Source organism: Pavona decussata, unplaced genomic scaffold (assembly GCF_977016875.1).
Source record: "Pavona decussata unplaced genomic scaffold, jaPavDecu1.1 SCAFFOLD_348, whole genome shotgun sequence".
In the NCBI taxonomy this organism is placed as follows: Eukaryota; Metazoa; Cnidaria; class Anthozoa; order Scleractinia; family Agariciidae; genus Pavona; species Pavona decussata.
In genome coordinates this window covers 496,562-523,774 of record NW_028145732.1, presented here as the reverse complement: position 1 = coordinate 523,774, position 27,213 = coordinate 496,562, and the positions used below count along the sequence as shown (strand labels likewise).

Here is a 27,213-nt window from a genome sequence, read left to right as displayed (position 1 = left end):
TTCTTCACTCGTAGTCATGTCGAAAAATGATCCCAATTTATAAGAAACTGTTGCACTAAAACCAATTTTTATTAGTTTCACCGATTTTCAACACCGGGATCATGTTTTCAAATTTAAAAGTAATCGGGCCGACAAAACAAAGTGAGCGGAATAATCGGTTTTAGAAATTGAAAAAAATAGGGCTCAAAAAATCGATATAAAGGGGCTTTGTGGTTGAAATATACCTTAAATGACAAAAGGGCACTGTAAATTAGCTACCTTTCCGATTTTAATTCACAAGGAAGGAAAGGAAAATGCGAGGTATATCTTGAAAGCACTTGCGATGCCCGCACTCTGAATGGTAAACACAGGGAAAACCCATCAAAGTGGTCCTCCAACATGGCGGACGGTAAATCAAGGGTCACGTGTCCGCACACACACTATTGGAGAAGCAGATTTTATGTTTACGCGTCCTCTCGTGAGCTTTAGCACCGGAAATTTCGATTTATCGAACACTGCTTTCTTCGCGAATATCTTCGTGTCCCACGTGGCGATTTATCTATCTATTCTGTTGTCATAATGTTTCTCTCGTTCACTTAATGTCTTCTTTTTTAATAAAAGCGATCAAAACTAGATGAATATTTGACTTTGCCTTCGTCAGAGTCAAGTAAAAATGTTGGAAAGGGAATCAGCGTGCAAGAAAACCTACCTTGGCGTTATTTTTGTGCCTCCCGTGGGACCAGAGTCATAGAACTGCCCCTGAGGGGGGTAGGGTAGGCCAACCAAAAGAGTGCGGTTTTGTTAAGGCCGCCAATTTCTAAAAAAATGTGTCCCAACCAAGTGTTTTGGACGCTCTTTTGAACGGCAGCATTCGTGATTGAAAATGGCAACGTACCAAAATCGTCACCTTGCATCAAAGTCCATATAGGGGTGAGTATTTGGCTTTGCCTTCGTCTGGTCAGAGTCACGCAAAAACATTGAAAAGGAAATCAGCATGCAAGAAAACACTATTTGTGCCTCCCGTGGGACCAAAATCATAGAACTGCCCTGAGGCGGGTAGGGTAGGCCCGCCAAAAAAGTGCAGCGTTGGGTTAGGTCGCCAAGTTCTATTTTTTTTTTTGATTGTCCCAACCAAGTTCTTTTGGACGCTCTTTCCATTGGCAACATTCTTGATTAAAAATGGCGACCTACCAAAATCGTCAGTCTGCTTTCCCGTTCATATAAGGGTGAGTATTTGACTTTGCTTTCGTCAGAGTCAAGTAAAAACATTGAAAATGGAATCAGCATGCAAGAAAATCTACTATGGAGTAGGTTTTGTGCCTCCCGTGGGACCAGTCATAGAACTGCCCCTGAGGAGGGTGGGGTAGGCCCGCCAAAAAAACTGCAGTTTTGGTTAGGTCGCGAATTTCTAACAAAAATGTGTCCCAACCAAGCTTTTTAGAGGACTCTTTCGAATGGCAATATTGTATCAAAACGGACATGTACTTATACCTGGACTCATGGACTCTGGACGATGGATGGTGGACTATGCCCGTGAACTACCCTTACCGCCTAGCCGGGACACCCTTTTTCGATGGTAGGGTCACCCTCCGAACCGGGCCAACTTTACTCCATATAAACACTTTGGCTCGCCTAACCGGGTCACTCCGTCAAGGCAAGACAATCAGCATGCTCGAGCGCTGTTGGCTCGGGCAAAGGGGTGAACTTTTTTCTCATTTAAGCGCTCGCTAAAGTTTTTTTTACATTTTTTATTGACAATATCTATATTACCCTTACAATACGTACAAATAATACTTACAATACACTAGGATACAACGAAAGAAAAAAAAAAGAATACAATTACATTCACTACTATGGCTTGCTTATTTCCGTTATATCTTACAAAGTACAAAGAAAAGTAATATACAGCTCTAAGTTACAAACTTTTTGTCTATTAAAGGTTTCCATTTATTGTAATAACGATCATTTGAATTAGTCCTCGTTGATCTGTTTTTCGATTTCAACTTTGTTTATCACTATAGTTAGATAAGTACTAAAAGACAAAGGTTCTTCATTAATACTGCAACAATATATATATAGTATTTCGCAATAAGTAGGAGGTGATTAGTTAAATTACAAAGGTTGTCGTTATCTATGATACCATATAAGATTTTTGCGGTTGACAATTCTAGTTTTATGGTAGTATGAGTCTCATACCATTCCAGAAAGATTTTCCAGAACTCTGATATCACCGGACATGAAACAAGCATATGTTTTAGATCTTTTGTTTTTGAACATAAATAGCAAAGATCACTGCTCACCAATTTAGCTTTAAATAATTTGCTTCTAGTAAAAACTATATCATGTAAGGTTTTGTACTGGAACATAGCTAACTTTATTTCTATAGTGATAGAGAAAGCTAAGTTGAAGTATTTGCTTATTTGGTCCGGTTTTAACCCATTGGCAATAAGGCGTTGTTTTGCGGTGGGTTCTTCAAATATACGCTTCACGAAACTTTGGTGTATGGCTTTGGTTGTTAGCGTTTTCAAGTTATCCCACGGTTTTGTAGGATGCTCTTGCTGTAGCCCCGTTCGCTTTATTGCCATTTTATATTCTTGTGGAATAGCAATTATTAGTCCAAAATAGGTCAAAAAATTTGTATGTAGCTGATAACACAGTTTAAACTCTTCATAACTAAGGAAATCTAGATCCGGTCGAGAAGGTCTTTTAAGGTGTAAACTCCTTTATCAAACCAAGTACGGAAAAAAAATCATCTTGTTATCAATTTTAATATCTTGGTTATTCCATATAATCGCTCGCTAAAGTTGACTCGACTGGGAGGGTGACCCTCTTTCCGGGTACAACTTTTCTCCATATAAACAGGGCCTAAACATACTTCGAAAGATTGATCGCTCACGCTATTGTGCGGAACGCCATCTTCAAATGTGTTGCGTGCAAGACTCCCAAACCTCCTAGTTGAGGCCAAGAGCACTGAGTTTCACCCCAAACCACGCCTACAGATAGCAAGACGAACAACCATCACCACAACAAAGAACTTTATTTAAGTCATTTGACGGGATATTTCATACAAATACTCAAAATGACATCTAGAAAGTAAATAATTCTTTACTTTTTCATATCGGTCAGTGTTTTTAATTTACAACAGTTTCGTGTCTGAGAAACAGCATTTAGTCGCTGCTCACGGAGATACAGGGGAGTGAGGGGAAGCGAAAAGAAAAAAATAAGGGAGGGGTGGGAAGGTCACAAGTTTTCTTAACATAACAGGAACGTTTGGCTTTGCCAACGGTTTATATGAAATGGGTTTTCTGAAAACAGCAACTTAAAATACAAAACTATCATTTTATCTTAAACTACACCAATACCCATTTGATTTTACTCATCGACAAGTACGCGGACAATCACATGGAACCCAAAATGGCAACTTGAATGTTCCACATGCATTACGCGTAGTACATTTGGTTTTATAGTGTAACCGCCTGATGCTATGCCTGAATTTCAAACAATCTTTTCAAGCTCTTCCAGCTGCCGAAATGTGTTCTCGTTCAATTTCCATAGCTACTTCAAATGACAGTACTACGTTCACAGCTACAGACTATGACAAGAATTTAGCATCTGACTCAGCAAGAAGGGCTTCCAATGTCCTTGTCATTCCCTTTAGTGAAGAGATTCTGTAAAAGAAAAAACAAAATACAGCTCAGTAAAATTGCAGTAACTTAAGCTTGATGGTAACTCCAAATCAAATTCTCAACAGCTTTCCAAAGCTTAATTTGTTTCCTAGTGTTGGGCTCAAGTTAACTTGTGAGAAACATTCTAACGAGAATAACTTTAAGCTGTTTAAAGATGGTGCCTCCAAATACAGGTATATTTAAGTAGTTTATGGAGCTATTGAAATCCAGAAAGAAAAATAGACATAACCATGAATTTTCTGAGAAAATTACTGTGCCTTTCAATAACATAGGGACTCTGAAGATCAACCCCAGCTAAAGATTTGTGTGTTTTACTGCTGTCCATCATAATTACGGTAACAACCGTGGATACAAATCCGCCAATCACAGAACACATGCTGCGCCTCATCTGTGGAAAGAGCTCCCATTACAATTACGAACTATTAGATCTATAGAAACTTTTAAGAATTCTATTAAGACTTTTCTTTTTAAGAAATCATTTCAGTGGTGGTTCAATTCTATATAACCAACCAGAATTGTATCGTAAATCATTATATTTGTATTGATTGACATTTAAATATCCATAATTAGAATTAGAGATGTTGTTATTAGTATTTTTGATTGTAAAGCCCTCTTGATCTGTGTTTGTAAATAGCACTCTATAAGTAATAAATTATTATTATTATTATTGTTATTATTATTATTATTATTATTATTATTATTATTAACACGAACATGACCTTTTGACCCCATCGAAGCAAGTGTTTTTGCTTTCTAAGAGGTCCGCTGCAGTGATTAACAGCAGTGAAAAGGATAATAATTGGTTGAATTTTGAACTTCAGAGTCCGCATGTAATTGAAAGGCGCATTAAGCAACAATAAGTTACAAAAGCTTCAAAGTACATAACAATGTAGGGCATTTTTTTTTCAAATTGAAGCTTAATTATTAATACCACTAAAACAGAAAGTACTCTGATTGGACAGATAATTTATGAAGAGCCCTATTATTCCTATTAATCATGTAACCACTGAAAAACCCTTTGGTGTTTGTATAAATATATATAAATTATTTATGAAAACCTCACTTGGAACATTCACACTGATCATTAAAAGGAGGAAGTCTCGAAGAATCCATCTCTTAGGTGTACAATTTATCAATTGTTGTGACATATTTACATGTAACTGAATATTCACTGAGAAAATGCCCAAACAAAATTGTGTTTCCATTGCCTTGCACCAACTTTCATAAAACGGCTGTAGCTATAGTGGTGCAGTACTTTGGAACAGCTTACACTCTGTTATGTGGCAGGTAGAATCACTAACTGGTTTCTGTGTTGAAACCTCTTTCAACCGTTAACTGCATCTAACAGACCCTGCATTCATGTACAGCATTTTCTTTTTTTTTTTTTACACTATTTTTTTAAAATCTTTGAAGTTACTTTTTAGGTATAGAAAATTATGGACATAGGTGAAATTTATTCTGTTCTGATGAATTGACCATATTGAAATAAAGTTATCCAATTTCCAATCCATTGCCCACACATATAGCAGGATTGTTAGTGTTTTCTGAGTCTTGATTTAACAAAATAATAGTAAGCCACAAAGATGACCAAGAAGCTGTGGGGAAAGTATAAGTTCCCTTATTGTGCCTGGAATAATTCTGTCAAACATGATGTCATATGAAAACGACAAAAAGGTCTGTTTTATATGAAGTAATCAAATTCAGGGTTAGGTGCATTTCTGGACATAAGTGTGCACTCGGCAGTTCAAGACTCAACCAAGCGTTACAGTTTCACTGTCATCAGTCAGTGTAGCGGACATCTTTGAAACTAAAGTGGTTTGGCTCAGGGGTCAAAGGCCAAGTTCAAACCCTGTCATTGGCTGAAGTTGACCCTCTTTTATTGGTTTCTGTATTTCTGCGGTCAGACGGTTGTCTAAGTAATTATGACCGATGGCAGTAAAACATGCAATTGTTAGTTCGGTTTTGAATTTCAGAGTTTGCATGTTATTGAAAAGTGTAGTAATGCCAAGGGAGATTCAACTCCCCCCCTCCTCTCACCACCCTATAAGTAAGCACAACATTAACAAAGTTTTGGAGTAGCGAATCTCTCACCTCCTGCTAGCAGTCTCTAATCTCATTTCCATAAAACCTGCTTCTGATTGAAGTTGAATTTGTTCTATTTTGGCTTTATCACTGTCATTAGAGAAACAACTACTGTCTTCCCAGAGTTTCTGCAACTGAAAGAGCATATAAAAGACGTTAATTCCTTGATTCATCAAAGGGAATGAAATACAGTTTAAAAAACAACCCCTTAACTGGAGCCCCTCTTGGAAGTGGGAAGGGTACAGAAAATTGGTAATAAAATTCTGACTTCTCCTGCCCCTATCATAACAAAAACAGACCTCAAATAGGTCTTCTGCTAAAAAAATTTCAATGTTGCTTTTCAAATTGCAGCTTACCCGTGGGCTCCAGGACAAGCACACTTCAGTGTGCAGTGTTCTGAATATGAGAACTGTTAAGAATGTTTACTTAACCCTTTCCTGCCCAAGAGTTCCATATGGCACAAGACGCAATTATGAGCTCAGTATTTGGTCAATTTGTGTGAAATTTGCACAACCAAAAGATCTTGGAAAGATCTACAAATTGAGGGCATAAAATCATGCCCCCCTCCTATATGAGACTTGATTTACCACCCCTCAAACTTTTGGATTTTTTTTCCTTTGTACGTTAAGGGCCCAGTTGATATCTTACAACAAGCAATGCACTAAGAGCTGTACATTAAGGTATAGTTTAGGGGGATGCCCAATATGTACAACGAATAGGAAAATTTTCAATGTTTTTCTTCTTTCGTTTTGGACTTTTCTCACTCTAATATGTGACCTCCTCCATCTCTGTTGGTGTGATTTATAGCACACCCCAGAAAATACCTTTTAAATGGTACATCACATGTGGTCTCCCAGTTCATAGTTAACGACTTAGAAAAATTCAACATTTCCCTCGGGCAGGAAAGGGTTAAAGGAAGATGTGTGGACTTGCAAGTCAATTTGTCTGAACTACAATTGTGCTTGCAGACTAGAATGAGCCCCATCTTGTTGTTTTGGATCCTTGTTATTTTTAGATTTCATTTGTAGTTGTACTTTCTCTTATTTCTTTTTTAAGCCAGAGGGACCACTGTTATTGGTCTTAGCTGTAGTGTTTGCCCAGCCATTGTGTTGCTTTTTTTTCACTTTGTATCTCTGTAATTCAGTTGCCTGTTTGTTTGTCTTCTTTTACTCTTAGCTAAGCTCAATAATAATAATAATAATAATAATAATAATAATAATAATAATAATAATAATAATAATAATAATAATAATAAATTTGATGACGATGATGATGATGATGATGATGATGATGACGACGATGATGATGATGATAATAATAAAAACAACAGCATAGGCCAAAAAGCTAAGAGGCTAGAGAACTTGCATGAAGTTATGGCTGAATACCTTTTAACCATTTTGCAGAACTTTACATAACAATATTTTACACTGATGTGTGAAAACATGTGCATATGAATGACAGGACAATAAGAGAACTGATAAAGTCTTATAAAAGCTTGTTAAATGACAAGCTGAAGTACTGGCAGACAAGCCCAGCTAAAATATCTAGTACATGCAAATGGTTGAGTAAGGTTAAAACTAACATGTTCATACCTGTCTGTCTATAAGTTCTGTCGGCCAGTTATTCACATGAGATGCAAGATTTTTATCCACGTATTTCCCTAATGCTTGTAAATTAACTGAAGGAACAGGAGGTTGGGAAACAGGGATTGGACTTGAAGCATTTGAAGAGTGAGAAAGCGGACTTGAGGACATCAAATTAGAGCCTGCTGTACACAAGGATGGAAGCTGTGGAGAGGGGTGGTGTGGTGTGGGATCCTTAAGAGCTGACTGCTGTGTAAATATAACTGGGGACCCAGGAGAACTGTGGTGTGGCTTGTCATCCTTCACATGCAAAGGAACTGGAACTGGTGACACAGCTTGCTGTGGGAGTCCTGTGGTTGTTGGGAGTGATGCAGGTGGCTGTGCTACTGCAAGAAATAGGAATGATTCTAATTTAGTCACAATTCCATATGAATACCACCTGAAGGGTTCACCTGATGCCCACCCTTTACGAAAGAAGCATTAAGTTTCACGCAACTTTCTCTTGGTGATTGAGCACGAGGATGAAACATCTTAGCAGTAAAACTATTTCCAGCTGTTTATTGTTCCAATAACATTTGGCAATTTTTTTTTATTTTGAGTTGAACTCGTTCCTGAAGAAGGGTTAACATCCAGGCCCCAGTTGTTTCAAAGGGTGGATAATTTTATCCACTGGATAGTTCGCTGTCTGGCAGATAAAATGTGTGCAAGGTTTTCCCGATAGTCCTATGATTTGTGAACAGAGTAGAAACATATGTCAAATTTAAGAATGGGATCGTGTGGAAAACTTGCCAAAAGCATTGGTTGGAGTACATTTGCTCCTCTGGATAGTGACTTATCCAGTGGATAAAGTTATCCACTCTTTGAACAACTGGGACCAGAACTGTGATCATACTGCAAAAATCAACATTTCCAAATTCCACTAAGTTTCATACAACTTTCTCTAGGTGAATAAGCACAAAGATGAACGGTCTTAGCTGTAAGTTTACTTCCTGCTGTTCATTGTTCCAATAACATTTGGCAACTTTTTTTATTTTGAGCTGACCTTGTTCCTGTAGAAGGGTTAACATCCAGAACTGTGATCATATTGCAAAAGTCAACATTTCCAAATTCCAATTCAATCTGGAGTGTTTGCCCATACTGTAAAGCACATTTGATCATCTTGTCACGACGGAATTATGCTCTATACAAATTTATAAATCTAATTCAATTATTTGTTATAACAACTAGGATTGTTATTAAAGGCAGTTTGTCAAACTACATTTGAACCTTCAGCACTTTCCATTTGACCAAAACTTCCGCACATTCTGGGTAAGAAAATGAATAGACCAAAATTTCTGGCATAAAATTTTGGAAATTTGGGTACACATGTACCTTGCTAGAGTACAAGTGTAGATTACCCTAATGTTCTGGCGACATTGTCATTTCAGTTTACGAACAAAACTTGTGAATATAACAGGTTTGTCTTCCAAGTCGGTTACAGTAACCAGTAACTATAAAATGCTGTTCCATTCAGCAGCTAAATTTTCTGAAACTTCAAACCGGCATGATTGACCAAATGCAAAGTGCCCCTTATGTTTCAAGATTTAGATCAAATGCCACTTACCTGCTGGATATGGTTGCTGGACGTGAGCTACTGCTGCCGCTGCAGCTTGAGCCTACATAGATATACAGGAAACAATGCTTTAGCTGGACATGGACACTCACATAAAACCTCCCTTTAACGGAATTCCCACAAAATACAAATTGTTGTGAGAATTTTCTCAAACTTTATGTGATTGTTCACTACTATGTACTATTTTGAGAAATGTAATGAAAAAGGTAACTCACTGTGTCAGTGAAAGAGCTAGGATCCACTCAATTTACCCCAATTTTATTAATTGCTCGCAATATTCGCTTCCAAAAATGAGTTTATTTGATCAGTTATTGGCATGTCTGGTAGTAACAGAAGTTAAATAGATAAAGCAGAACTATTATACACAGAATGTATGAAGCATAATCAGCAATTGAGATGGATTTCTTGGCAGGAAAGCACAATATGAAGCAGTATAAATCCAAAACGTTTCTTGTGTGCAAGTTCTCAGTATCATTGTTTTATGCTCATGAGTGGTGAGCAAGGTCGTATTTCTGGCAATAACTCATTTTTCTGCTGAGAAATGTTTATAAATATTTTCAAACGTAAAGAGGATTACAGTTATGTTAAAATAACAACACAAAAGGGTAGGTCACAAAGCTCATTTAAGAGCAAATAGTTATTTAGTAACTGAAGAGCTCAGTGCATAACAGACGTATGTAGAATTTCAGATTGCTTTCAGTTTTGTTGTTTTAGGTCAGATTCACCGGAGTTTTTGCATGTGGCCCTGAATTAGGCACAAAGCAGTGGATTAAACATTGAAGTAACGTTTCCTGAAAAATTCAAGGTCACATGCAAAAACTCCAGTGAATCTGAGCTAAAATGCAACATAGATCGGTCATGCTCTGAGCTCTTCAATTGGCTGGGCTTAGCATCAAGGAAAGCAGACGGGCTTATTATGTGTAGTCAGAATGTGCAAAGCAATTCAGTGAAATCAGCTCAAGCTCCTTGTAATATCAATGCTTATTCAACCCCTGAGGTCATGAGAATTAAGGATTGTTGTTGGCCAATTTCAATGTTGATGGTGCACTTAAATGCTTATTTAACCCCTGAGGTCATGAGAATTAAGGATTGTTGTTGGCCAATTTCAATGTTGATGGTGCACTGAAAATAAAAATCAATGATTTTGGTGTTTAGAAAGTTGTTTCAAGGAGAGAGGCCAGGGAGAGACACCAAGAGAACTAATATACAAACCTCTGACATCTTCCGTTGTTGTAGCACAAGTGTAGCCTGTTGAAGCGGATGGAGAGCTGGCTGAGGTGAAACCTGTGCATTATACCTCACTGGCTGTGGTGATGGCACTTGTGCTACTAGAGGTAATGGTGCGGCACTGACTTGCTGAGCCACCTGTGGTAGAGGTGGCCCACTACTATTCACATGAGTGTACTGTCTATAATCATTCATTTGGTGCTGTGCTCCCTGCGGTCCAACATTGTACTGGTGCTGTGCAAAGGGATATTGCTGCGGCGCTCGTGGAGCACCTGTAACTGGCACTTGGGGAAATAAATTCTGACCTAGTGGTACTCCATGTCTTGGGGGAAACTGTGATGATGGTTGAGGGTAGTGAAGTTGTGGAGAGGGAACTCCATGGTGCTGAGATACTTGTGGTGAAACTGCAGTGATTAAATTTGGTGAGGGAGTATGCGAGGATTGGTCGTACATATTAGGGCGTGAAGATGGCGTGGTTGGAGGTGAAACATCTTGCAAGCTTCCTGCAGGTGAAACTGAAATACAAACGTGTAATTTTACTTCAATGCTATCTAGATGGGATGGGAGAGGGGGGATTCTGCCCATGCTTTAATAACTTTTTTTTAATGTCTCAGCATGTGCCAGCAAACTTTGTGACTCTTTCAGTCAAAACTGATCTGGGAACAATTATTTGGTACGGTACCAAATTTTAATAGGGAGGCTTTTTCAAAAATTGGAATATTTCTGCTTATGACAACTTGCATGAATTTACACCATTTTACACCTTTTGCTGTTCATTTACAGAAAATATTCATTCACTTGTGTCAATAGCTGTTTCATTAATGTGAATATACTTTCATTAACACCAACATAACGTCATTTGCAGGAACAGAAACCTTAAAGAACAACATTTGCATAATTATGTATTAACATTCAACAGCATCAACAGACAAACGATACCGTATTTATTTGTATATAAGCCAAGCGATTTTTTCAAAAAACTTTACCAAAATCTCGAAAATTTGAGCTACAGAAGGGTCCTCGGCTTATAACTGAGTGTTTTTCAAAACAAAATTGTTCCGAAACGGCAAATTCATAGGAAACATAGATTTATTTGTCTATAAGCCGAGACACTGCTTGCAGAAATAAATGACAAAAACAAGTTGAAGTTGGTCATTGACTTTTATTTATGCGGTGACTCCAAAAGGAGCCGTTTGTTGTTTTCAGCGCGTAGTAAATACGGCTAACTGTTCATACTCAGGGTCGGTGTCAAATTTGTCGTCGATCTCCTCCTCATCCGCTAGTTCTGCTGTTTCTTCTGATTAGATGAAACTGACCAACTAGAATTGGCCATTCCCACACTTGGTAAACAAACTCATCACACAATATGGTGTTGAAATTTGCGATCGAGTTCGTGTTAATTACCAGCACAATAGGCTTACAAGCATTTTCCGTTGTTTACGGTAATACTGCATTGAAACACTCTTCCGTTTCGAAACTTTTGCGTTCATTTCAGTTTGTTTGAGAATGGAATACTCTGAATATGGTCTTGGCTTATAGCTGAGTATTTTCAATTTACATGTTTTGAAAACCTCCCCGATTAAAGCAGACAGAAGTTTAGGGTCTCGGCTTATAGACAAATAAATATGGTAGCTCCTTTTGACATTCATTTTCAGGAAATGCAATTTATTTACGCAAAACTAAAATTTATTAACGCAAATAGACATCCAATCTCATTATTCAACAATCATTTTTCTAGAAAATAAATTCATTAACGTGATTTGTAAAAGAACTAACAATCCATTGCATCTTTACACAACCATTTCCACAAAGGTAACATTAGTGTCATCATAACATTCAATTATTGGAAATGAAAATTCAAATTCACTGCATGAATTATCCTTTAATTTCCTTGCTATTTAGACATCGTGGTAAATATGTTTACCAACATAAGACGATACCACTGTCCACATTTAGCTACCTTGGATTCACTATTTACATTTTATGTTTCATTGTCATAACTGTAATACCCCAGGAGCTATTGGAAGGAGGGGGGGGGGGGGGTGCATATTCCCCCTTTCTCCAAAGAAGAAGAAGAGAAAGCCTGGTGTGAATGGGAGGTAAACTACTGTACTGCTAGTTTTGTGCCATTACAAAATGGAGGGTTTTGTGGAAAAGGGGTGTATATCCCTTTTTTGCCAAAAAGCCAGAAGAACTCCAAACTTCCCCAGTTTTAGCCTGCACTGGGGATTTTGTTGACTGAATGAATTACTCCATGCTTTCTCTTTTAAATCAACTCTTAACCATAAAGTGATCTAAACCAGCTAGTCTATCAAAAACTACCAATTTGTTTATAGAAATTTAGCTTAATATAAATAGGAGAACCGTATAACAGTCTTAGAAAATGCATCTTTGTTAGTAAGGAGAAAGCACTCAATTGGTGAGTCAGCTGCAAGCAATGTTTAGGTAAGAAGATGTGTATACACAGTGACAATTACTCATTGGGGAAAAGTGGTCCATAGCTGTAGATAGTGTTTATTGGAGCAGGGGTGGTATTAGGGACCTTCAGATCTGACTACGAGTACAAGATTGAGTAAGAGTATGACTTTTCAAATCTATTTTGCATGGTTTAGATAACAGCTTATCACACCAATCTTGTTTCTGGGGTCTTCTTATCTGCTGGTAAACAATGGGAAGGAGCGAGGATTTTAAGGAAGTGACTGATATGACATTTGAAAGTAATGCTTGTACTCAATCTCATTCTCGTACTCTGATCTGAAGGTCCCTATTTACCAGGGAGAGAAGAATAGAAGAAGAATAAGAAGAATAATATTACACTGATTGTTTATAGTGTTTTGTCTAGAGTGTACATATGCTTACCAACTGTTTCTCCTCCAATACTTGCTGCAACAGGAGCAGACCTGAAGACAACAAATGAACAAAATGACAGGTTGGGAGAGTTAAGATGCTTTTGTAGATCTTAACCACTGATTTTACGCTCTGGAACAAATATAATATAATACACAATAGCAACTGCTGCTTGACAATAGTAGCTATCCAAATTTTTATTGAGAAAACAAACATTTGTCATCTCTATTCAATGTTCTCTAATCAGAACTTTCTTTTGAGGAGGCAAGCCAAACGGGTCTCCCCTGCACACCTACGTGTAGATACCCTCGTCAATAAAACTTTTCCACATCATACTGTGATATGAAGCTCCTTTATAGGCGAATCTTTGCTGACGTCAGCTCCTATATAGGCGAATCTTTGCTGACATCAGCTCCTATATAGCAAATCTTTGCTGACGTCATTGTTTACATTTTTCCTCATTAGCATACGACTTAACACATGGAAGCCGTGGTCATATATATGAACTAAATGCAAAAGTTGAAAGAGCTGATAAAGTTGAGAAATTTGTGCAATTTTCAGCTCTTTGCAAGCAATATTGAAGGAAGTATCAGCCATCAAAACGTGCGAAATTGCTGGGTGGCAAAAAAGCTAACCAGCCATACATTCTCTGTAAAATTTCGAGTTTTTAGAAGAGAATTTCTCCGAAATCGTTCGATGTATTGGGCTCAAATTTTCAGAGAAAACTGAAACTGTTATACCCTTTCAATATTCAGAGTTTTTATTTTATTAGCGTCATCAGATAGTGATAAGCTCATGTTAATGAGGCAAAAAGTGTAAACAAAGATTCTTCCTTGGAGGAGAAGGGATGGTGCAGTGGTTGGGGAAGGGGGGGGGGGGGGGTACATGCCTCCCACCATATGTGGCACGGTTTAGATTCCCAGACTCGGCGTCATAAGTGAGTTGAGTTTGTTGTTGGTTCATCGTCCTTGCTCAGAGATGTTTTTCTCTGGGTACTCTGGTTTTCCCCTCTTTTCAAAAACCAACATTTCTCAAGCACTTTATCATGACCCTCTGCCTCGGGAGATTGCACAAACACTCCCCGTGTTATTGACATTAAATAAATTACTACTATTACTACTTAGCAGACACTGAGGCATGGCTGCAGCTGAATAAAACAGAACAGTTTACCCTTTAAGCCCTAACAATCATCAGCATCAAATTTCTCTTTGTAATATCAATGCTTATTCAACCTCTGAGGTCATGAGAATTAGGGATATGATCGCTCAATTTTAACTTATCTGCAGTACTTTTATAATGTTGATATGTTGATATGTAATAAAGATAATCGCCAGAAACCTATTGAGCGTGATCCAAATACATTGGGAGTCTACAAAGAAACAACAGACACTGATACCTTGGAACTGGCTGGGCATGTTTCAATAGGGATCTCAGCACTGATTGCCAGTTTTCTTGGTGTGTTGAAAATGAATTCATTTTCTGTGCAAGTGTGAGCAAGTCTGAGCAAATGTAAAGTTGGCTTGATTGTTCCTGGCTGTTAGAGAGCAAGGCCAAAATGCAGAAAATTCACCAATATTCTCAGTAAAGAACTGAAAGATGAAAGATGTGACGGAGAGATATCCCTATTTTGATTTTGAACTTGAACAAGCCACTATTTCCAAATGCATCTATTCTTGATGAAGAAAGCAAGTCAATAAATTAACTTAGGATATTTAAAGTATCTCGCACTTGTTTTAGTGCTTTATCCCTGTCATTTTTAGAAAGGCATTTAATGTGTTATGAATGGAACAGTTTTTATTCTGTTACAGAGTAATATCCTAATATCTGGAAAGGGGTTGGGGCGCTTATAAGATACAGGGCGTTAAATAGAGAAGGATGTTCATCACAAAATGATGATTTGACCGGGGCGTCTAGATATAAGGCATTTATTAGAGAGAGGGCGTTTATTAGATCATTTACGGTACGAGTGTTTTGCCTGCCTAGGAATCAAATAATGGGTTCAACCACTGACCTATAAACAATAGTGGGAAGAGCCGCTGTGTGAACTGAACATGTCTTGACCACCTGACGCCCTCTGTCACTCTCACTGATTCTCTGTGTGTCTTTTCTCTGATCACTAGAAGAGTTCCAAGATTCAATGTGGTTGCCATCTCGCTTGTCACTAGAGCTATGATGATCTCGGTGAACACTTTTCGAAGGTGACATGTCTGGAATCAATAACATGAAATTCCTCAGTAGAATGTAAGTGAGGGAGCAACATTCAGTCCCAAAGGCTGGGTTGCACAAAGCATCTGGACAAGCATGCCAGTTTTCTGTGGCCACTCCCCGCACTTCAAAAAAATTTCTTGTACTCCCTATCCTCAGGAACAGCCTGCAGCCAAGACTGTGATCAAGTGTACGTAGTGCCAAAGAAAATCCTTTGGAACACGAACTTATTTTTAAGATGCTTTATGCAAGTGGGTCAGGTTCCTAGAAAGCTTAAAAGTGCTAATCTGGTATTTCATATTGTTAATCAACCTTGAAAGCTGCTTCCAATGTTATAAAATGCTGACAGAAGCCCTTGTTTGAACGTAGAAAGGAATATTACCATGCTGAAAACACCAACAAGATTTAGTTCACATGACTAGGCAACCAATTAAAATCATTCACATGTATCAAGTTTCATTAGGCAAGAACACGACACAAGGAAAACAAGTTATGGATGTTGTTGGAAGAAAAACTGGACATTTTTTTGTTGATTGGCAACCACTAAAACCATCAAAAGAACAAACTATTCTACCTTTGCGTATCAACAGGAATCAGAGTGTGGGTGCAATTATTGGATTTCACGGGTGTGCTTTGACGCAAGTGTGCACCCAGTAGAATACCAGTGAAAGAACTGAAGTGCGCAAAAAGGTTAGTTCTTGGGAACCAGTTTAGTGTTTGATGACGTAGGAAATGCCTCAGAGATTTGTTTCCAACACATCTTGCCTTGTTGCTAGACAAAATCAGCCAATATTTATTGCTAAATTTTTCTTGTTCAATGTTTTCTCCACAAAACTGTAGAAGAATGACAAAGTAATGTCCTTTACTGAAACTTTTTCTAATGGACGTCTGATAGAGTCAAGCGATTCATGCAAAATGGATAATGTTGCAATTGTTTGACCTGATGGGATCATAGGTTCGAACAGCTCAAGAATAAGATGAGGACGAAGATCAAGATGGCCTTACCCCTGCCGTTCTGTGAGCTTGATTCGAAGGCAACGTTTCAGTGAATGATTGCTTTGTACTTTGACTCATTTTTTCCAAAATGAAAACGCGTAGAATTTCATAGTTTGTTGGAAATTGTCTCTCCAAACTCGATCACGATTTTGTTCGATTTGAGAATGCGAGAGAATTGAGAGAGTACCGATGCTGCAAACGGAAATTGCACAGGTCCGTCAAAAACTCACTTTTGATGGAAGTAACAGTTTAAGTATCGAGCGCGTTAACTCAGAAAGCATGATGAATTTACTGCGATGACCAACAGGATGGTTCTTACACAAGATGTTAAAATGTGGTTGACAAACCTAAGCAACTTACGCTGTGTGTCTGTTTTGTTGATAATTGTTTTTTTGTATAAGAGATTCTTCCCTTTTGATCAAAATGTGGTGCGACCGCTCTGCTTAATGATGTTTATCTTGATCACGAGGGGAAATGCTCAAATAATTATACTGAATGACGGTTTTCTTACTGATCATTCTCATTTATTGCATCATTGGCATCCATCGGTCTTGTGTATCCTAGCTTTGTGGCATTTGTTTAGGTTTATCGGGTCGGATTGCAACTGCAAAGATTTCTGGTAGTGCGAAATAAATGTTATCTGTCAAGACTGAGGATCCGTGGATTTCTTTACCCGTGATATCCGTGATATCTTTACCCATGATATCTCGTTACCCGCTTATGCTAGTTATCTGCAGTAAGATTGCGGGATGTTTGTTTATCACAGATGAGAGTGTAATATATCCACATCATTTACACAAAGCTGATCATTGTTGTCTCTCGCATTCGAAAGCTATGGCTTGAATCTTTCCTGTGACTTTGGGCAAACCGAAACCACTTCTGCCATAAAGTTTCGTCCCTTGGGAAGTAATGCATACTTTTCCCCGGCATACCAGTTTTTTTGCGCAGTTTGTCATATTGGAGTTACTACCTGCGTAATAAGTCGCGAAGGTCTAAGAAAGTTCCTTTGCCGCCATGACACTCATGTGTTCTAAAGTATTTTCTACATCACAACCTTGTAATACGATCGTTTTGGCCGCGCAACATGGAGACACTTTCCGGCGCTAAACTTGAACCTTTCAGGGATGACAATTGCGGATTGGAAAGGTTCTGTTTGGTAAACCCACATGTTCAGACTGAGAAATTCATAAACCATCAAACTGCGACAAATTTTTTTTTACTACATAGGCACTTTAAGCTTCACAAAAACTTACATTTGCTGGGTTTTGAGGAAACCAGGTGCTCTCGATGGAGGGTAGGATCTCCTCGGGTGTCACGGCCATCTTTGGTTCCAGCCAGATCTCGTTTTTCCTTTTCCTTTCTCTCTTTGTCTCTTTTCTCTCTGTATCAGGGAACAAAAGATCCACATTTGGGAGGATTTTTTTAAGATGCCTTAGAAAAATAACCGTCTTAAACTAAAGACAAAGTAGCAGTAAAATTTGGCAAATGTTAATAACCCCAAGAGTACACAGTATAGGTGGATCTATACCATTGCTTCAGTTTTTGGTGGTAGTGATATATATATTTTTCTTTATGTTCTGGTTCTTTCAGCCCTGTAAAAATATCTGGGTGCAAACATAGTTTCGAGTACTACTACTAAGTCCTTACTCTTTGCGAAAAACAGTTACAACTGGTTAACCCTGTTTCCACGGCAACCAGCAGATAATACATCTCTTTATTCCTTCACTCCAAGCTACTTGTAGTTTCAAAACGGGTTTGTCTGAATTTCGGGCAGTAAAATTTCGCTATTTCTTGTGTAAAGAAGAGAGAAACTCCAAAGTATCTCATCCTCAAGTCAATATGTTTGGCCAATTTCTACAATTTTCATTTTTGCCACTTGTTGCAGTTGGCCATGTATAATTCTCCCTAAGATTTTTTGGAATACAAATACCAGCTAAATCCTAGCAGTGAGCCAATTTTCAGAAAAATTCAACATGGAAAACTTCTTAAAATAGCTTACTTTTCAGCCTAATACTGGCCTTGTTTCGCACGCCAGCATAATGAAAATTCCCATATTAGTTAGAAAACTGCGCACGCTCAAGCAATTTTAGTACCCAGTCATCGCGCGCCAAATAACTACTTGGAGTCACCTTAAAGGTAAGTGATTAATAATGTTTTATGTCTGCACTAGAGCAAAGACTATCTCTTTGAATGCTATTGCCAAAAAAAAAAACAACAACAAAAAAATATACAAAAAATACTGCACCCTTTAGTGGATGATGAGTATATACACTTTAACACAAATTTTGCTACATGTATCTTGGTAAACAGGAATCAAGCTCACAACAACTGAGAGAATTACTAACAGTTCTTGTAATGATGGCAGAAACTGAAAGCAATTATTGCTGAATTATACCTTAATTATGTCTGGTTCACTGCAAGAATCTTTTTTGATGCATCTTTATGTTAACTTTGGTTGAAATTGTCTGTTTTACATGGTCATTATCCTTGACCCAACCGTTGGAAATACGTGGAGATAACCAGTAATACACCAACTTACCGCTCAATCCATTCTTTTGGCTTTTCCCACTGGGATTTCTCTGTTTTGCAGTTGTAATAATACACCTTTCCTGAAGAACTGGTGTGTTGAGACCAAGGAAAAGGCTACAAAATGCACAAAATAGAGTTTTGTGAATGAAAGCTACTGACTGATCATGTTTTTACTACTAATAATGCCCTTTATTTTATTGCATTGAGATTACATACAGTGAGGATGCTTTTCAAGTACCCATGAGTAAAATTATATAAGTAGTAAATGGCAAAACCTACTAAAACTAGTCTTTTCACACTATTCTGGAAAAGGAATACACAGAATATATTTGTATTCTTTGGGGGCAAATACCTTTTCCTGCCCCAAGAATGAAACAGAATAACTGGAACAATGTTTACAGATTAATCAGTGATTTTGTTGCTTCTGTGTCCTGCATCTTTTATGCACAAAAAGTTCAAAAGACACAAAATGTTATGTGATCTGCATTCCCAAGGACGCAAAATTGATTAACAAATCCCAGACGCATTCATCAATTGACTGATCAAATTGTTTTGTACACCTGGTTTGAAGATTGTTCACTATGAGTACACTACTATTGCAGTTGGCAACTATGTGAACAGTGAAGATGCCAAGTTACTCATAGTTTGAAAGTGACTTCAGAGCAAAAGACAAAAATTATGTCAAACTTTCTTTAGTTTATAACTGGTTATTTTTCTTTATCCTACCAAGGCCAGGCTTTTTTTGGTTTTCTTGGGTAGGAGGGGCACAGTCACCTTTGAGGCCTGCATTGTGAAGTGATGACATCATATGATGTGCTAATTATAATTATTAGGTCTTGATTGCGAAATGGCAGCCATCTTGGATTTCTGGATTTCCCAAAACTTCAGGAAACCGCCAAAATTGAAAAAAAAAAAAAAAAAAAGTAACCAAAACCAACAAAGTAACACATGAGCTAAAAACATAAAATTTACAAGAAGAAAAGTGATTTTTCTTCATTTTAAAAAGGGATTTTATTGCCATGGTAACATCAAAGTCAATCAATACTAACCAACCACGTCAAATTTTTTTCCAGATACATTCATGAAAAAGTACTGAAGTGTCGAGGCATTTGCTTAAATATTAAAAAAAAAGTTATTGAGGTTCAAACACACAGTGGGCATAATCCCCCCCCCCCCCCCCACCCTGGCCTAGATAGGGTTAGAACCACCTTCAAAACTTTAGCCCTAAATTAAATAAACAAAGTTTAATCTCCTTAAATTCTGCAAGAGAGAGCCTTTTCTTACCAAAAAAAAGTGCTAAGATATGTCAGTTTCTAATACAGAACATAACAATCACCAATAAATTAGTGCAAGATCAATCAATATCCAAGACATGGCCAGGAACTATTTATAAGATGCTTTATAAGCAGATTAGATTTGAAATGCAGTGTTTTCAGATCTGCAGAAGAACACTTTCAATGTCACACTCTAGAATAAACCTGACATAAACCAAACTCTTAAAACACCATAAAATGCAGAGGTTTAGAAGTTTTTAAGTATGGCAATTTATCTTACCTCGTCACTGTTAACATGATTGGGCTTGCTGTTGCGATCATTGCCATGTGAGTTACTGTTAGAAACGGTATGATGACTATGTGTATCACTTGGGGACTTGCTAGAACCTGTTTAACAAGAGAAACCAGGTTTACGACTGAAAACATCACAAGGGGTACATGACTATCCCAAGCCATATCAGTGAATTCAGTCAAATCAATCAACTTTATTTAAACACAGTAAATGGCTCAGATCAGCAAGCTAGTTTTCAGACATGCCGTGTGATAATTACATATTATAAAAATTAAGACTAGAGATTAACAATAATTCTGGAGAAGGTAATCAAAACAAATATGCCTCCCCAAGATTCACAATTGGATCTGCCTCACTTATTGTCCACAGGTACATTGTAATTGAAATAACAGAAAGTCACCTCAAAAATTAATCGATTCATCTGCCAAAAAGGCACTTCCAAGCCTGTTGAATATACACTTTCATTTGAAGGGCTGCATGGCAAAAGCCTTAAGTGACATTGCAGACATTTTGAGGCAGGTAGCATCAAAATACTTTCCCATAATTATGGCACTTCAATACAATGCCAATCACTTCCTTGGGTAAACTAATAGCCTTTTACTACAACTCACAATTCAACTCATACACCCCTTCATTAATCAATTGTAAATATCTCTGCACACTCACATTTCCAGGCAAATCTCCAAGCTGACGAGTACCATTACATTAATAGTTCAAATACCAGAGGCAAAAGCATAAGAAGATTGCACTTAATGGTCTGTTGATAATTAGGTCTTTATATGTAACGGTAGAGAGTTCACAACATGAGATATATTTTGTTCAGGACATCAACAGTGCCTCACAACAGTACATGGGGGAGCAACTGCAAAAACTCATCCCGCATGATTATGTACTGTAGGTGTCCAAGCCACATCTCGAGGTTTTGAAGCTCAAATTTTGGAAAAATTTTTTTTTTGTAAAATCAAAGGGAGGCCATGAGAAAGACTGGTTCAAAATTTTTCTGTAACATTTCATAAAGCCATTGATTGATCGTTTGACCACTTTTAAATTCATCAAAATCAAACTAGTAATTTTACCTTTCAAACTGTATAAAAAGGCATGTATCAAGTTTTCTTATTTATTCACAACAGAACCTTAAAGTGCCCCTAACCCTTCAATTTGTTTTCTTTTGGTAGATTTCCATATCTTTGAAGAACCCATTTTCGAAAAAAATTTTGAGAAATATTGAATCCTTTTGTTTTTACAAGCGCTAGAAGTGAAGGCAGTCTTGTCGATATTTTCACCCATCGTTCGCATTAGTCCCCCACTCGGCCAAATAGGGAGCGTGACGTAAGAAAAGGACATCGTGCAAAAATATCCAAAGATTTGCGGTAATGCTTCAATTGTAAACAGAGAAAATGGTTGGAAAATGTGTGGTTTTTGGATGCAGCAACTCTCGAAATTTAGAGAAAGGAATCAGCATGCATAAGATTCCTTCTGATAACGATCCGAGGCCTTTTCTTACGTCACAGCGAAGAAAGTGTCGCTTCTCATTGGCTTGTTCCTAATGAGCCCACGAGACAAAAATTTGTCCAGCGGGGCTTAAAGCGCGCAAAAATTTAAAAATTTCAGTAACTTTAAGCGCTCGTAAAAAAAGAAGGATTCAATATTTTTGAAAAAAATTTTCGAAAATGAGTTCTTCACAGAAATGGAAATCTACCAAAAGAAAACAAATTGAAGGGTTAGGGGCACTTTAAGTATACTACATGTATACCTCCTTGAACATATGACGCAGGTTTCTTTCAAGGCGATTTTTTGATGTAGTTGCTGATCGTCAAGGTGCAATGAACGAGCTAACAATGTGCTTTAAAAATGGGAATTCTAACAGAGGGAGGACTGCACTCAAGGATTGTCAAATACAAAAAATTATTTATCTACATCAAACTTAAAAGCTTATATGAATTACACATTGTATTTGACTGTCATTCTTTTCACGACTGCTAATAATACGTAAATGCATTGATAAGTTTGAAGTTCTATTTCTATCAATTCACTACTGTTCAGTTTTTGACTCCAGTAACTCTTCCTGATCTGAATCACAGAATAGATGATCATAGGTTTCTGCATAGTTCTCTGCCTGCTCATTCTCAAAGTTGTAGGTGCAAAACAGCTCATCCTCATTTCCTTCTTCTTAATAAGCAAAGAGATCTTTGTCATTGTCCCGCCACACAGTGTTGTCTTCTGTCCCATCAATGGTGTTTGTGATGCAGTTATCTCTGAATCATTTCGACAGGAATTGCATCCCAAGATTTCTTGATTCAGCTGCAGAAGACACTGAGCTTGGCTTTACGTGGAGTTTGGTAATCAGTTTGACAAATATTCATTTTGCCTGGTGATGTCTAGCTGCTCTAGAAAGGCAACTATTAATTGCTGAAAGACCTGCTAACAGAGGTAAAAATGGCTCCTTTAATAGCCACCAAACTTGCAAAAGAATTACCAATTCTCATCCTATTGATAGTTGCTTGTGGTATATATGCAAAACTGTATGTAGCTAAAATGCTCTTTATTTCTTCTTAAGTGTCAAAAATTGCTGATTTACATAATCTTTTGCAGATGTTCTCACAGGTAAGCCTAACCTTTGAGGGAAAATTTCTGGCAAAAAAAGTGTGGCTTATACATTGGTGTTTATATTTTATGGTATGTTTTGTGACTTAACTTTAGATTAAACAGGTGACCTTTGCAGTGGGATGAATTTAAGAGGTCAGTAATGTACAATACAGCTTGGCCACTGCTGGCAATAGAAATACAATGAAATTATTTTTTTGACATTCAAAGTTCTCTGGGCTTGATAGCCTTGTGAAGAAAAGTTGGTTTGCTGAGGTCAAAGAAAAATCTTTGACCTTGGTGGTGAAAATTTCCTCCAGACTTTTGGCTTGAAAGATGGCTAATTGCAGACTTTTGCTGACATTACGCTTAACGGAAGGACTGTTCGACTTTGTCATGTTACAGTCACGAAATTTAGAAAAAATAAGTTTTAACAACTTTGGGGTTCTAAACCTCGGGTGTGGCTTATCGGCTGTCATATTAATGGTATTAGAATTATCATAAAAAATACTGAGTCATTTGAAAGCACTCTAATGTAAGGAAACCCTGGTCTCAACCTTGCCCTTTAAACATATTTTGCATGCTCTCAAGTATCTATCATGTTTTGTCAATTGATAGAAAAAAATGATTTTACCTCCTATATTTTAGTTTTCCAATGCAATCACTATGATCACTAAAACGTTTTCTCTATGTACCAGACAAAAACTTTCTTGCTTCAATTCATCTTTTGCTAAACCACAAACATGTACAACTGTATGCCTTATTTTCTTCATTTTTAAAATTATTTATCCTCAGTCGACATTCTCCCTTGTTTATGAAAACAGGAATATCTCCCTACAACTAGAAAAACTATTATTTTTCTGTCCTGGAAATATAACACAGATTTAAAAAAATAATAATAATAAAATAAAATATTTCAATCTTATCTCAACATCTTCTTCAGTTGTTTGACTGAAAGATGGCATTGAGATAACATTGAAATATTTTGCTCCAAAAAACTATTTGAGTTGGTAACTTTTAGTTTTTTATCATATCTCCCTATAGTTGAGTGGTGATTGGACAATGCTGATGGATTAAATACACTGTACAGTATTGACGTTTCTTTATTTCTTTGACTGTTCACATCACTGCTACCATTGAAAATTGTCCAAGTTATATTTTTCCTGTTTTAGTAGTTATTTGAATATACTTAAACCTAATTTGCACATTCACCTGATAATCCTTGTCAAGAAAATGAACTATACACATATAATTAAAGCAATTAAAACCTGCCTCACAATGTCTATTCTTTGCAAACAAATGTTATTATCTAGAAAAGTCACCAGTGACCACAATTTAAGCTTGTGTTATTAAAGAACCCAAATAAAGGAAAAAGACGAGGAAATTGGGCTAACAGGTTTCATTTCACACCTAGACCTAACATTTTTATCCTACTTACTGTCAGGGGCTCAAAATACAAATATGTGGATGTTTGTTGATGTTGTTTTCTTTCACTTTGCATTGTATGGTTCAAAGACAGAAAACAGGATTTTGTTCTTCACGTTAAGTTTTGCACTGAATCATATTTTGTAGTTCATGATTACCACTGAACCGCATTTAGCTTTTTTATTCGCCTTCCATACTGTGAGCTGTTTTTGTCAACACTCAAGTAGCCTTTTTTTTTTTAAATGATTCGTTGTACTAGCGATCTCGACAAGTAAAATACATACCTCGTTTGTTGCTTTCTCGGGATCGGCTGTAGGATTTTGGCCTGTGCGAACGTGGCGAAAAGTTTGAGTGCCGGGAGAAAGGGGAACTTGAAGTACCAACCGGTGATCTGTCTCTGTCTCGACTGCTTTCAGAATTACAGTTCGAATGGCTTTTCGAGGAATACTTGGAACTTGTCTGAAATAGCAAAACAACGAAAGAGTGGCTTCTTCAAGAGGCGGCTCAATACTTGATCAAGCATTACTAGCTTCAGTCAAGTTATGTCAAGTGTTTTCTTGTGAAAGTAAATCTCAAACTTCAACAAATGAAGTTTGGAATTCACTTCACTTGCTCCAAGATTCAACCAAAATACTTACCTGGTATGGATGATATTGACTCCGGTCATGATACCTACGAAAGGAATAAAAGTTCTTTCAAGTTATTTAGTGAGTAATAGACCAAAACCCCGAAAACCTAGCGCTCTGTGATCAACTTTGTAGCGGCTATCAGCCAGTTTATTAACAAAAAAACATGGCCGCCTCGCATGACTCGATAGTTGTGAATTCAGCGCGTACTAACCCGTCCGCTAGCCTCGGATATTTCCTATTACTCATCAAAACTGCCAGTGTGGCTTCTGTGGGAGGGTATACTCCCTGAAAAAGTTAGAATTTTGGCAAAATATCGCGACGACAAGCCAAAAAGAATATCAATCATATCGCCACACTGGTCTCACGTCGCCATTACCGAGTCTCGCAAGCCTGCAGTGGTCATGTGATTACTGATCGACGTTGATTGTCTGATTGACCAATAAAAGCGCTTCATTTCCCCAGACTTCGCCAGGCCGCACAGTTCATCGAGTCATCCTTCCATTGAATTTCAAAAGCGGAAAACTTCGCTCTGTGATTTTGAAAGAAAATTCCGTCTATTTTCCCGTTAATTATACGGGAAAGCCTTTGCAAGGAAGGAAACGCTCTCGTGTCAGATAAAGGAGAAGATTTTGGTGGTTTATGTTGAACTTCTGTGTCTGGGAACGTCAAATTGGAACAGTGCAACAACACATGTTTTGTGCTTGTTTTCATCAATTCAATATGGTTTGGCTAAAACGTTTTGTTTTCATAATGTTTTAATGCTTTTGTACTCAATCAGCTGTTGTGCAGATGTGTCAGACATTTGCTAGGAAATGACTTACTTTGTATGCAGCCACCGAACGGTGTGTGTCAGTTTTGGTGACATAATTATATACTCAAAGTTGAAAATTTTCAAGTCATGCTATGAACCGCATGCATGCGAGGAACACATGCGTTCAATCAGTAATAACAGTTTTAAGGCCGTCTTCAAAATAGTTTCAATGAATGAATTATTTTGAAATTATAAAGAGCGGGAAGCTGTGCAATTTTAATATTTTAAGTCAAGATGTTTTTGAAAATGTTTTTTCTAAAGCTAAAAAGCTAGTCATGACCAAACTGTAAGAGCCTATCTCTCGGCAAACTAGAGGATATTCCTATCCATTGAATGTATCGAAATTTCACACAAAAATGGCTTGGCAGGTTTAATTTATAAGCACACGTTGCTATGGACTCGCACACTAACCTACAATGGTAGCTTTTATTTGTTTTGAATTTGTTTTGTATTGTTTTTGAATTACTCAAATCAATCCACAGTATCCATTGACTGGGTTAGAGAAAACATTTCTTTTAGTCCAACCTTTGAGGTATTTTGTGAAAATGGATGTTTTTAACAGTTCAATTCCGAGATGTGTCTTTGGCTAGATGGCAAGCGTTGCCAAGTGAATGCCGACCTCTGGTGAGCAGGAGTTTGTGGGAATTAGGTGATGTGACTCCTAATAACGGCTGCATGGGAGTCCTATGAGGCTTACGGGCACTCCATTTTTTAGCTTCACCCTCCTCCGACATGTAACTCATATGATAAGTTTTTCTTGAGAGGGTATAGGCTTTTTCTCAAAGGAGCCATCAAAATTTGGGAGCTTTAGATTAATTTTTGAAAGGCACCATAAAAAAAACCCTTGATATTTTTCTTCAAAGGGTCATAGGGTGTCAAGAAAAATTTGATGTGTCGGATCCCAAACATCCTGAGGGGGCTGTAGATAAAAAAGTGGAATGTCCCATACATGTAGATTCGAAAAGTAAAAGTTAGGGATGTTCTAGTGCTATTAATAATTATTAATGTTTGTTTGAAGTACCTTGGAAAACAAACTACACGCTGTTTGTTTGCAGGGGTGGAAAAGATTTCCTATACATTAATTATTCATGTACCACTGTCATACAAACCGTCTTCCACAAACAGCGAGGGTGAATAGAGTTTGATTCAGACAATGTATACTTAATTAATGTGTGGGGCTGTGTGGAAATCTTGCCTGGGGGTATGGTGTCCTTTGTGCTATTTCTTTGGTGTTTAAAGGGATTTGTTAGTTTTCTTGTGTATTTCTTTGAAAACAGTACTAGTTTCAAATTTCACATAATGTACCAAAATTTAAAAAAAGACGTGCAGGGCGATTGTTTTTCCTCATTAAACCTATTGTTTTGCAGCATTGTCGTTGCTGTAGTTTCTTTTCGGGGTGTTTAAGCACTGGTTCCAGGTGTTTGCTTTCACTTCTCCAAAATTTAAAACTTTT

General features: G+C 37.4%; 1 protein-coding gene across 2 annotated transcripts; it reads right to left on the bottom strand.

Annotated features, from left to right (window-relative positions):
- Window positions 1-2,999: 2,999 nt before the first annotated feature.
- LOC146453161 (uncharacterized) lies at window positions 3,000-25,352 on the bottom strand. 2 transcript variants are annotated; one of them, XM_085097013.1, is made up of 13 exons: window positions 25,161-25,352; window positions 24,959-24,992; window positions 24,605-24,779; window positions 20,301-20,407; window positions 18,757-18,860; window positions 17,471-17,598; window positions 15,028-15,223; window positions 13,029-13,069; window positions 10,155-10,684; window positions 8,934-8,985; window positions 7,340-7,716; window positions 5,757-5,881; window positions 3,000-3,647 (listed from the first exon to the last, which is right to left on the bottom strand). In XM_085097013.1, the coding sequence occupies exons 1-13, from the start codon at window positions 25,193-25,195 to the stop codon at window positions 3,572-3,574; spliced, it is 1,980 nt and encodes a 659-aa protein (XP_084953139.1). In that variant the 5' UTR covers window positions 25,196-25,352; the 3' UTR covers window positions 3,000-3,571. The 2 variants fall into 2 exon arrangements, with proteins under 2 accessions (XP_084953139.1, XP_084953140.1); XM_085097014.1 differs by having other exon boundaries at window positions 7,340-7,713.
- Window positions 25,353-27,213: the final 1,861 nt, after the last annotated feature.